Source organism: Vanacampus margaritifer, chromosome 13 (assembly GCF_051991255.1).
Source record: "Vanacampus margaritifer isolate UIUO_Vmar chromosome 13, RoL_Vmar_1.0, whole genome shotgun sequence".
NCBI classification, from domain to species: Eukaryota; Metazoa; Chordata; class Actinopteri; order Syngnathiformes; family Syngnathidae; genus Vanacampus; species Vanacampus margaritifer.
In genome coordinates, this window is record NC_135444.1 from 3,575,194 (window position 1) to 3,587,569 (window position 12,376).

The 12,376-nt window shown below is 39.1% G+C and overlaps 1 protein-coding gene across 2 annotated transcripts in view; it reads left to right on the plus strand.

The window, feature by feature from the left end:
* Positions 1–12,376, plus strand: part of col24a1 (collagen type XXIV alpha 1) — a 129,240-nt gene that overhangs the window by 13,776 nt on the left and 103,088 nt on the right. For both annotated transcript variants that reach the window (XM_077584106.1, XM_077584105.1), the window contains exon 3: positions 6,989–8,331. In XM_077584106.1, the coding sequence (XP_077440232.1) occupies positions 6,989–8,331 (1,343 nt within the window). The remainder of the gene's footprint in view (positions 1–6,988; positions 8,332–12,376) is intronic.

Below are 12,376 nucleotides of genomic sequence, written 5' to 3' on the forward strand. Positions count from 1 at the left end.
ATAAAGATATACCAATTGTACTAAATAAATAAGATGCAGTGTTTTATAAAATTGTATATAATTTGAGATTTTTACAATCACTCAATGTTTTTATTTTAACATCTGCATTTTGTCTTTGTTATTTTTTGTACATTTATTAAAAACTGTTTAACTACATTTTTGTCTTATCAGTGTTTAGTGGTTAAGGTTAATATTCCGCCCTCTCAATACGTTCTCAGCTTTGTCCAGCGATTCGTGTTTTTCCTTCCCAAAGAATTAACAGATGTCTGTTCAACAAATGTAATGAGTCCATCTTCTGGACTAATAAGACATTACATCAGCGACATCTATTTCGTGAGTGTAATTAATCTGATACAGTGGCCACAGGAAATAAAGACACAGAGGATAAATTACCTCATTAGCTCATTAAGGCTGGGAGTGCGTGATCGCGCTTCTACCGTTAAAGCCGGGAGCGCAGCTTTGCTCTTCTCCCTTTAAACCCGGGAGAGCGGATATGTCATTTTGTTGTGTTTTGACCAATTCTTGGTCTCTTCGCCGATGAAATGCATCAGAATATGCGCGATAGGGTGACGTGGGCTTCATAGCATGTCATGGAATTTAATTTGAGCGTTTATAATTGACGCAGATTCGCGGGAGTTATTAAATAAATGACGCGATTGACGACAGCACGAGAGGAATTCGAATCAATGTAACCAGTCCGACATTGACATAATATTAAGAAATATGTTTGTAGACAATGAGAATGTTGAAAATGTTGACGGCTTTGTAACGGTATGGACGACAAATGATTACCACTCGATTCCCCGATGTTATTACAACTGTGCTCCAGTGTTGAAGGTAAATATACCCGCAGATGCGACATTTGTTTGTTGATTTACATTTTTGGGGGGAATGTTTATAATAATAAACTTAGGTTTGTGTAAACGCCACAAGTGTAAGCTCTAAAATGTTTTTGGAATTATGTTTCTATCTGCTTCAGGAGCTGAGATATCAATTATTTTTAATATTGTTGAATTTCCAGGAAAACTTCAGGTTTTCGGGGTGACTCAAAAGTCACCCATTGGTTTTAGAGGCATGTTTTGCCAAGCGCTTTAGGCCTTAATGGGTTAAGTAAACAAGGAGCCACTTACAAAACTTAAAATATAAAAAAAAATATTAAAGACTACTTGCAACGATCTAACCAAGTTTTTACTAGTGTCTAAAAAGATCCGCCGCTACTAGGAACAATAGCAAATATCCGCAAAAGGTGCCCTCCGGATAAAAACGCTGAAAACTGTGCAAGGCATAACAGTTAACATGGCGTTGCCAATTGATACTTAAAATCAATATATATATATATATTTTATTTTATTTTAATATTATTAAATTGATTTTCAATATTTAGTTACATCCCTAACCTTGACCATGTAGTTTCTGTCATATTTTATGAAACACCCTTTACTTCATCACACTAATTTGCCGTAGCACAGTGTTTGGGAAGCACTGGTTTTTAAGGGTGTGCATTTAGAAGTACTGTTTTTCTATTCCAAATAATGCTGCATAATAACCACGTTAATTATGTTAGTTCAACCACAGTATGTAGGTTTTATCGCGCCATAATCTTTTTATCTTCAGCAGCAGGTGACTCAGGCGCTCAGGCTAGGAGATCGTTTTCCTCTGTTCCGCCCTCAACATGTCTGCTCTTGTACTCAGTGCCTCAGAATGCACAAGCCACCTCAATAACCTCTGTATGATTGTTGCCTTGAAACTTCAAGTCAAGTTAGAGGCTCTGGGAAACTAATGCAATCAATCAACAGAGGTGAAAATTTAATATAATGGCCTCATTTGGGATTAGAACACAGTTATTCCTATCCTAAGAATAAGTATGCACTGTGACTAAATGTGCAGGAAAAAGGAAAAATAATTTGTGAAAGATTGCAGTTACAGAAGGCATTGTTGACGTATTCACTTATAATCATATGAGCCAGACCAATGCACTCAGTCAAGCATAATCCTCACAAACTTTTCCATGTGTGATCTACTCTCAAATGAGTGTGAACATGTTTTGGGGCAGGTTTTAACAAATGAATAAAACTTCCTTTGAAAAGCATTGGAACAAGTTTCTTCTTTTTTTTTTTCTGTACCGCAAACATGATGGGCCCTAACACATCATCCGGCTTATTTCCCGGTCAATCTAAGCGACTCCCCTCATTTCCTTTAAATTCTGTACAGGAGAGGTACTTACACAGTCTTAGAAATTGCGAAAGGAGAAATAGTCTCTGAAGTCCAAGCTGAAAATCCAAGTGCGCAAAGTATGATTTCATGGAACTGCCAAAAGATCTCCACTTTGAGATGATGTAATGTTGACCAAGATGGTCACAGATCACCGCTGTGAACTGGCCACTTCCACCACCACAATTATTTGTGTCGGTGTGAAAACTGTAGGAAATAATCCCAAGTACAAGTAGCACAAAGTAACACAGAAATGAAAATACTACTAGTGCCAGAACAAAATATGCACACCAAAAATCACAGCAAAGTCACAGCAAAACAAAAGACATTTTATATCACTTTCATGATTATTGTCCAAATACCAAAGTTCAGAGTTTTGAATTTGTTATATTCGTAAGTTAGGATAATGTTAGGAGTTGCAAAATTGGGTGCTAAAACTAGCATGAAAGTGTACCATGTACTGTGGTGGATAATAAATTAATTATGGTAGTCTTGGGGTAAATTGAGCAATATGGGTAGCGACAAGTTGAGCTGGTGACTCAATTGACCTTACCATAAACCCCACCCGCATGACCTAGTAAACCAATCAAGACGCAAGACGTCACGTCAGTTTTAATATTGCGATATCACAATATTGCCTTTATCGTTACATCCCTAGCACTGGTGAAGTCACATAATCACGTGACGTAGGTGCAAATAGTCAATATTACCAAGATAACACATCCCGAAATATCTATTTGTATATTAGTCCAATCAAAAACCTAAACTACCTTTATGTAATGATTCTGCAAAAAAATGTGTCAAACTACCCTAGTCTCCCCTACATCGTATTGTCATTTTCAGGAATATACAGTATACTGTATGATTCAAGAAGGCTGTCTGGACTGGTATCCTGTATCTTGTCCCCCTTGATCATCTGGGCCACAGCTGCTTTCTGGAACATTTGAGGCATAAAAATAAATGGTCAAGATTGCCAGCATTATGGGGAAACTCCAGATTAAAAAAATACATAATAAATTTCCCATGAACTCTTGAGCACATTATGTAGTGTATGTTTGGTTTTCTTTACATGACTACAATACACAGAACCCAAAATATAATTAGTAGAATGTTGTATTTGTCACATTCCTGCACTTGGCAGTCTAGTTGGTTTGTGGTTTGAATTTTTTGATGTAATAGAGAAATGGAATTAAGTTCTATTGTAGTCTAATGTGTTTCTGTTTTTAATCAGGATCAGAAGCGCTATTGTCCTAAATGCGGTAATTACACCAAAAATTGTCACTCCTTCAATGTGAGTTTTTAAAATTGCATTATTTATTGGTTGGTTTGTCATTGAACACCTAGTTCTTCACTTACAGCTTACAAATGATATACTGTACGTCTTTTTGAATTGAACCTTGGACATTTGCGGAGCTAAATGGGGAAGTAACAAAGACATACTGTATACCTTACATTTCTCGAGTTAAAGGGTAATGAGCAAGGTCAAATTGAGCAAAATCTCAAATAAGCCTCATTTTATGCTTAGCAACATTTAAAGATTTGTGAGTTGATTTTGTGGTCGACTGGTCAGTCCCTGCCTGTGTTAGCTCGACCAGGCATGCAACACAAAAAAAAAGTACAGTAACAAACTAGGTTGTGTTGTGTGCTGTCTTCTTTACGAAGTGCTTGTGAATGCATCGTGGGAAGGGAGGGGGCAAGCACAGCCGTTTGTGTTGACAATAAAGATGTAAAACCAACGTCTGCTGTTAACTCTTTGACTGCCAAAAACGTTAAATAACGTTTAGTAAAATCCTACGGAGGAGCGGCAAAGACGTTCACCAAGTTTTTTTTTTTTTGGGAAACGGGTGGAGGAAAGCCTTGGCCAGCTGTGCTGAAAGTATCAAGCAGATCCAGTTAGTATAATGACTATTTTTGGCCCCTAGATGGCAGCGATGACTCTCTTTGGACAAGATCGGGTAGGTGTCAGTAGTAGAAGACGTGAGGCGGAGCTAGAGTGTTGAGGGGACAATGGCTGAGAAAGCGAAAATGGCGACCGGTGGCAAGTAGCTCACGCTTGATCGTTTTTTTCAAAGAAGAGAAGCATCAACCAGTGCTAAAGAGCACATTGATGACGACGATGATGATGATGGTGACTCCGAGGTTGACGCCGAAGTTGGAAGCGTTGACGCGGCGGCTATGATCACGTCATAAAGCCTCACCGGCTAGCGATGCTAACGCCGGAAAACGCGGAGCACAACCGAGCACTTCTGCACAGTAAACGTTCAATCGGACGACGAAGAGTGCCCCGAGTCCAATGCATATTCATCGGAGGAGTGGGTACAGTCTGATCACGGAGAAGACACTGGTTCTGGACTACGATGCCACCATGAATGGAGTGGATAAGATGGATCAACCACCCGGTACAGGAACTGAAGGACAATGAGGAAGCCAGACGTAACACCACCATAACGTCACCGTATCATGATCCTGAGAGTAGACTTGATGGCAACATGGCCAAACACACACTGCAGTATATACTTGCTATTCCCCGGAAAAAAAAGCCAGCAAAAAAGTGTAGCGTCTGCAATCGCAGTGAAACTAATCTGTTGTGCAAATCCTGCTGCGTCCCCTTGCACGCAGGGGAGTGTTACAAAAAGAAAAACTGTATTTGAAACATCCATACAATTGTAAATAGTACCACGGTTGCACACATTTGTAAATAGTTTGCCAAATTGTTTTGTCAAATTGTTACACTGTTGAATGTAAATAAACATATTTTGCTATCAAAAAACACTTTTTCATTGTTGGTGGTAGTGTTTTACAGAAGTAAAGCACTGTTTAGGTGTTTGTGGCATCATTCATGGGAAAAAAAAGGTGTCAAATTCACTAGAGTGCCTGAAATAATATCGTTTCACAAAAAGCTTGATTTCTCCGTATTTTGTTTCAAAACAGAGCATTTGGGTGAAACTAACCATGTTCTATTGTTGATTACTGAAAAACGGAATAAGGTAGAAACAAACTTTTTTTTCTGATGAAAGATGAGAGTCCAAACATTTGGTAGTATGTGTGTTTCCATAGTCCAAACACAAAATTTTCTGTGGACCTTGAAAGATCAGTCAAAATGCTTAAATCGGCTGGCACCCACGGCATCCCTTTTCTGAAAACGTCTGGCAGTCAAAGAGTTAAAGGCGAGATTTTTTTTGTTTTGACAATTTTTTTGTTTTGACAATTTCTGTTTGTAAAGAAACTATTTCTGTTTGTAAAAAAACATTTCTGTTTGTAAAAAAACAATTCAAAACGGACCCCTCCCATGGTTCAACCCTTGCCTCTGACCGCACTCAACCAAGCAAGCTACGAGAGTGAGTGACGAGGTATCTTGCAAATGGTCACATTATTGATCCGTGCACCGGACAAAACGATATTCGCCTTGTAACGATGGTGAAATAATCAGGACAAGTGTGGAGCTAACAACAGTTTTCAAGAATAAAACAGCAGGTTCAACTACCTCAACACAACAGCCAATAGCGCACTTAGCTTCCCAAACAAACAGTTTGTGATGCTTTCATGGCCCGTCCAGAGCGTTGGAAACTACCCAACCCGCAACCCACTCCCAAAGGTTACTACAGACTTTTGGCTTAGCTTTACTTATTGCCAGGTGTAAATATAAGGATATAAAAAAAAGTTCTATCCTCGTTCTATATTGCCGAGTTACCCTTGTCAATGTGACTTAGCCTAGCATGTCGCTAAATCAGCAAGCTTTTTTGTTTGGCACTTACCTGTCGAATAGCAAGCAGGCCGATTCTGCGTTGCTCTTCAGTCCAAGCCGCTCATTCAGAGCTCGCAAGCGGGTAAATGCCAAGCCAAGATTTACTCTTGTTTTCAACCGTGTGTATTATTCGCTGCACGTTATGTTGTGGTATACTTTTTTTTTTTTCACTCGAGTCACTCAACTCAACATCTCGTCTGCCTACATACAGTGACACGCCTCCTCCACCACCCGCTCTGCGATTGGCTGGAGAGTAAACAACTGTCTGTACACCTGCTGTTGGTAGAAATAGTGGTATTCCTGTTGCATTTGTTTAATATATGACCTTAGCTAAATAAATACACAAAACTAACTATCTGAAGTAAGTATCTGAACTATCCACTATCCAATGTAACAAAGAACAAATATTAAAAAAAATAATAAGAACAAAAAAAAATGCTTAACTCAAATACACTTTCCCTAACCATCTTTGTTACTGTAGTTACTATAAAATAAAACCCAAAATGTTGGTTCACGTAATGCAGAAGAATACCCCTGCCTGTACTGGTTTGGTAGGGATGCCGGAAGGGAATAAGGTCATAAAAATGAGACACAGGCAGGAAGTCTTTATCTTTAAATGGGTGCTTCAAGTCTCTCTCTCTCTCTCTCTCTCTCTCTCTCTCTCTCTCCCTCCCTCCAGTTTGAGACCAGACAGCCAACCTAACTTCGCTCATTAGTCAACACGTAGATCTGCACAACTGCAGTGAAATTAATAAATGACATACTAAAGCATAATCAAAATTCTAAGCACTCACTTTTTGTTGTATACTTTTATTTTTAGTATTGAAGTACATGTAATATCAGAAAATGTCTTTTGATAGTCTAGTACAGCAGATGTCAGATAATGTCACTTTTATCACATTCCAGTATTTTATTCAAGATTGTCCACCACAGGGGCCAATTGTATGTTTTTTCATGTATGGCCCTTTTCTGGGAACTATAGAAACAAAGCAAGACTGCTAAATTCGAATATTATCTCTTTTGTTTTTCCAGGAGTGGATATCCTCTATCAACTTGGGCTCACAGTTCAAACAACAACAGACAATCCATACGAACGAACTGCCAACCCTTCAACCACATATACCACTGTTCCCTCACCTATAAATCTCAATTTTTTTGGTCATGGGTTAATACTAGACTCAAACTCTCTTTATGAGGCTCCTGTGAGCAGACTTTTCCCTCCGGAGTTTGGTGAGGAGTTTTCTGTAGTTCTAAGTGTGAGCTCCTGGCGAGCAAACAACGCTTTTATTTTCAGTGTCCGAGATGGCAGAGACAGACTACATTTTGGCATTCAGCTCCTGCCGCGCAGAGTGGTCGTCTACACGGCAGAGAAGGCCGCCATCTACTTTACTTACAATTGGCATGATGGGCGCCAGCGCCCTTTTGCTCTTGGTGTTCGAGCACGCTCAGTGTCTTTTTATTCTGATTGTGGAGCAGTGCACCAGCGGGAGCAAACTCTGGGAAGGTCTCAGATACTTGGGAGTTCCGGTGGTCTCTTCAGTTTAGGGAGAATGAACCCCAAAGCTGCGACGTTCAATGGTCGAGTCTGCCAACTCGATATATATCCTGCAGCCCAAGCCGCTGCACATTATTGCAATTACCTTAGGAAACAGTGCCGGCTGGCCGACACGTACCGATCGTCTTTGGCACATCATGGTTTAGCTATGGAGGCAAAAGAAAGTCCTTCTAATACCGCAACAATCTCCTCTCTTGGAACAGCGAATACTAATCAAATGCATTCTAAGGAAAACGTGGCCTCTGACAGTGTGTTCAAGCTTTATTCAACCTCAAGCCCGATACCAGAAGCTCATCTGGAAGACCAGAGCCACATTGTGTTATCCTCACTTCACACTGACAGAACAAATTCAACTACTCACAGTGGGCAATCAGCTCTGGATTTCACCCTAACGGCAACCACATCCCAAAACGTATTGACGAAAGAAGTGACTTTTAAAAGGGAGTCTGATCAATTTGACAACAGCTCCAAGAACAAGAGAAAGTCCGTGGACCAGCAGCCCACTTATCCCACTCCAGGCCAGATTTCCCCAGTGAGACAAATTAATTTAAAAGATGGACTCAGGATCACTTCCAGAACCAACCCCGGCGACTCAAACGTTGGGCCTCAAGAAGCTCTGCAGCACTTGGAGATTCATCCAATTGTTAGTGGAAACACTTTGCATCATGAAAATAATGTCGACTCCTTAGAACAACTCCAACTGGATGGCAGCTTTGATGATGGAAACACACACGGATATGATTATGTGTACGAAGAGGAAGACCTCTTGTATGACTATGAAGACGGCTTACGTGGTCTGAAAGGAGAGCCAGGTCTTCCGGTGAGTAACTTCAGCCAATTTAAGCTTAAGTGTTTATGAGAGAGATTTCATATTTGATCCACATGTTCAAGAATTATCTTTGCATTTTTAGGGGCAAGACATTATATACCGTATTTTCACGATCATAAGGTGTACCGTATAAAAAGGCGCAGTCTCAGTTATGGGTGCTATTCCTGTATTTAACACACACATTAAGTGCACCACACTATTGGGCGCAGGCATGGTTAAACATAGGCTAGCAAAAAACATATGGTAGCATGCTTTCACTTGCTAGCGTATGTTTTTAAAAAGGCAGTGGAGTAAAAATGAGTTCAGTTGTACGTGAAGTACTTAACAATGTGCTCGCGTTACTCTTGAACAATCCTCAACCACAAATTCAACAGCTGCGCAAGTTCTCCATCAAACACGGCAGGTTCCGTCAACATTGTAGTATTGTCAGAGTTAATTTCGTTAGCAAGCGGCTCCTCAGAAATGATGCCGGCTATTGCAAAAGCTCGATTCGGGCAAGCAGATACGTTTAGCCCAAGCATGCATGCACAATCCATTCACAAATTGTGGCGTAACTTGCTCTAGTCTAGCAGTTCCATAAAGCGAAAACAATGAGCACCATGACGTCCTCCTGACTGGACAGGCATGAGAACCCAATAGACTCACATCATCTTTCAGTTGAGTCTTTCAGGTTCTCATGCCTGCCAGTCTTCAACCAGGGCCGGATTTCCTGTGTTTAAGCAATATGTCGGCACTGCTCCGTTCCGCTGTCTGTTGGCAGAAATGCTCCTACATAGACAGTCAAGCAGGGTGCTTACCGAAGTCAAACAACATTTAGATTTTGGAACTCAGTGCACACAAAAGGTGTATATTACTATTAGGCGTACCATTGATTTTTGAGAAAATTTAAGACGTTTAAGTGTGCCTTATAGTTGTGAAAATACGGTAATCAGTCTTCTTTCATGAAGGACTACAGAAATCAATGATCAACTACTGTTGATATGCTGAAATCAGAGGATTTGGACAATTTAAAATAAAAAATGGCTTAAACAATTACTCGCTTATTAAAATAGTTGTCGATTTGATAATTTGATAATCGATTACTTGCTGATTAATCGATAAGTTTTGACAACTCTACAATAAAGTAATAACTTAAGACAATAATACATTTGTATATACACCCAGCATGCATAGAAACATACAAAATAGGCCCTCTGAAAGCACTGTTCTTTTTACAAGTACAGTGTGTGCAAACTGTAAAAATAATATACTAGACCCTTGGCTGACATTTTTTCTTTTGGCTTTGACTTTTATGTGTGAAAGAATAACTGCTCTGAAGGATGGACACTTTAAATGTTGCTCTCCATTCAGCCATATAATTTACATCAAGCTGGTTGTCAGGTGAACATAATTTTAGAGAGCAGATTTTCAAGTACTGCTTGGGTAACGTTTCCATGAGCGCACAACATCAGATATTTCATCTTAACAACGTAAAACATTTGGACTCACCTGTCAGCTTCCTTTGTATTGCCTGCGGGCATGCAGGAGGGACATAGCTGAACTTGCCCTTGTTGTTTCAGCTTTCCCATTTTAGAATCTGAGTAATAGTAAGAGCATGGTATTTTTTTTCTATTATAAACATTATTTTCAATCTGGAAAATCTGATTCAGTTAAGTGTATGTAATGTAATGTGATAAAGATTGTGCTTTCGCATAAATATAGAGTTGGGCAATGGAAGAAACTGCATCAGTAATCACTTCTTGTAGGACATTGAGGAGAAACAGATCAAAGAGCCACTATGACCCAGATATTCTCATTTCACTGTAATGTCTTCAATAACATGGTTAAATTCAAACGAGTGTATTATGCACATTCTAATTGATCTCCTGGGTACAAGCTTAAACATCTGATGCAATCAAAATGACAACCCCCCCCCCCATGTGTGAATGTGACGTCTAGTAAGTAAGCGGTTTGTAGGATAATAATGATGGTGTCTACTGTATTAAGCACAGGATTTTTTTTTAAATGTATGAAGTCAAAATTTCATACAAAATATTGCTTAATTGGCCAAAGCACTTGGCCTTTTTCTGCTGTTATCTTTGATTGTATGTTTTGGCTACTTACAGGCCTGTTTTGAATGCAAGGTCAGTTGAAGTTCAGTGTCTCTGTCTGTCATGACCTCTGCGCTTGAAAAACAAAAAAGCTGGTTTCCTTCCTCAGGGGTAGTATTTCGCTGCCTTACAGGCATGCTTCCAAGTTGGCTGTACAGTTCAGCAGGTTGACCCTGCTCTCTGTAAATCTGTAATCTTGAAACACACACTTGATCTTGAGTTATTCTTACACATTCATTTTTCTTTTTATGTGACAATAGTTTAAAATAACAAATACAGTACATGAAGTAATTTCCCAGCTACTAGTTATGAATTCTGAAGCAAACATGATAGTATGTGTGTTTTCAGTTTATAATCCAACAATCTTTCAAAGTGAGTCCTTCTAGTCAGGATGCTGCAGCTGCAGCATAATTAGCATGTAATAGCGGTAACATTAGTCTTCTGTGACTGTCCATGATCTCACCCTTTATTGTGCAATAAAAGTCTAATTAATTCATTCCTATTCTGGGAATAGGGTTTCCCTTGCTTATGCTGTTTGAAGTTGAACTGGAGTCTTTCAAAGCTGACTGCAGTGCTGGTAAGAGGCAGGGCACACTGCTGTGGTTGCCAGTCAATCGCAGGGCTACTATAGAGAAAAAATAATAATTCAGGATGACATCACATTAGTGTTTAGTACATTCAGTTGATTACCTGGATAAGGGCCACAGTGAGAACATGCAAACTCCACACAGATCAATGAAAAACAAGGAGAACAATATTGAAAACGAGTGTTGAGACTACAATTTCAATATCTCTACATTTTTAATTGTTTATTCTTTGTCATTGTTGTTGTAACTCAGTCAATATATTTGGTTGTATTTGGCTTTCACTAATGAGATTGCTGTAATGTTGATCTGCAGTCCATTGTACTATCGACAAAAGGTCAAAATATTAGCACTCGTGCAGTTCTGTAGCTGATGATCAAGTTTTCGATGCATACTGTTCTACATGCAGTATCATATAGTAGGGGTTCTCCAATTTTTTGGGTCCAGGGACCTCTCACGGAGAATATTTTTTTCCAAGGACCGTCTCATAATCCAAACATCAATTAAACATAACTGTCAAGTGTACCCATAAATGACAAATCAAGTTGATTTATATAGCCCTTAATTACAAAATAGTCTCAAAGGGCTTCACAGGCCCACAATAATAAACAACATCCTCTGATCTCAACCCCTCAAGTGGGCAAGGAAAAACTAAAAAATCCCATATGTGTGGAAAAGAAAGAAAGAAGAAGAGTCCTTGAGTTACCGGCGGCTGTTGCTTTAGCATTCCTGCTGTATCAAATTAGTACGGTTAGGGTTTTAGGGTTATTTTTAGTAAGACAGGTCATTATGGCGAAATAATTAGATTTAGCTCAAATTTGAGCTTCTTTGGGTTTCAGCAAGATATCGCCCAATGCCTGACAGAAGACCTCTGTCGCATTCCATTTGCACTCAAACTTACACATTTTTTATTTTTTATTTTTTATTTAGTGTTTTAAGATTTGGGTTTGTTAACCAGAGAGTAAGTCTCTTATAATGAGTTTTAAGTCTTAATGGTGATATAGAATCGAGGGCATTCTACAGAACAACATTAGAATAATTCGTCAGATCATGAATTGAACCAGTATAAGAAGAAAGGAAGCAATTGCCAAACGCAGTAGCTCAGGAAGCATTGCGACTGCTATATCTTTGGTTGTGGTCAGTCACTGAGCCGAGACTTCAAATTTTATGAAGTAATACCATCTGAGATTTATATGAATGTTAAAGTCACCCAAAAATAATAATACAGGGTGACACAAAAAACAAACAAACAAAAAAAACTGGAACTTTTTAACCATTCAATAAAACCGAGAGTGATGGAAGAAAAATGTGTTATTCATATAATTGAAACCTTAAAACATGCCATTTACAATCAGCTAAGAT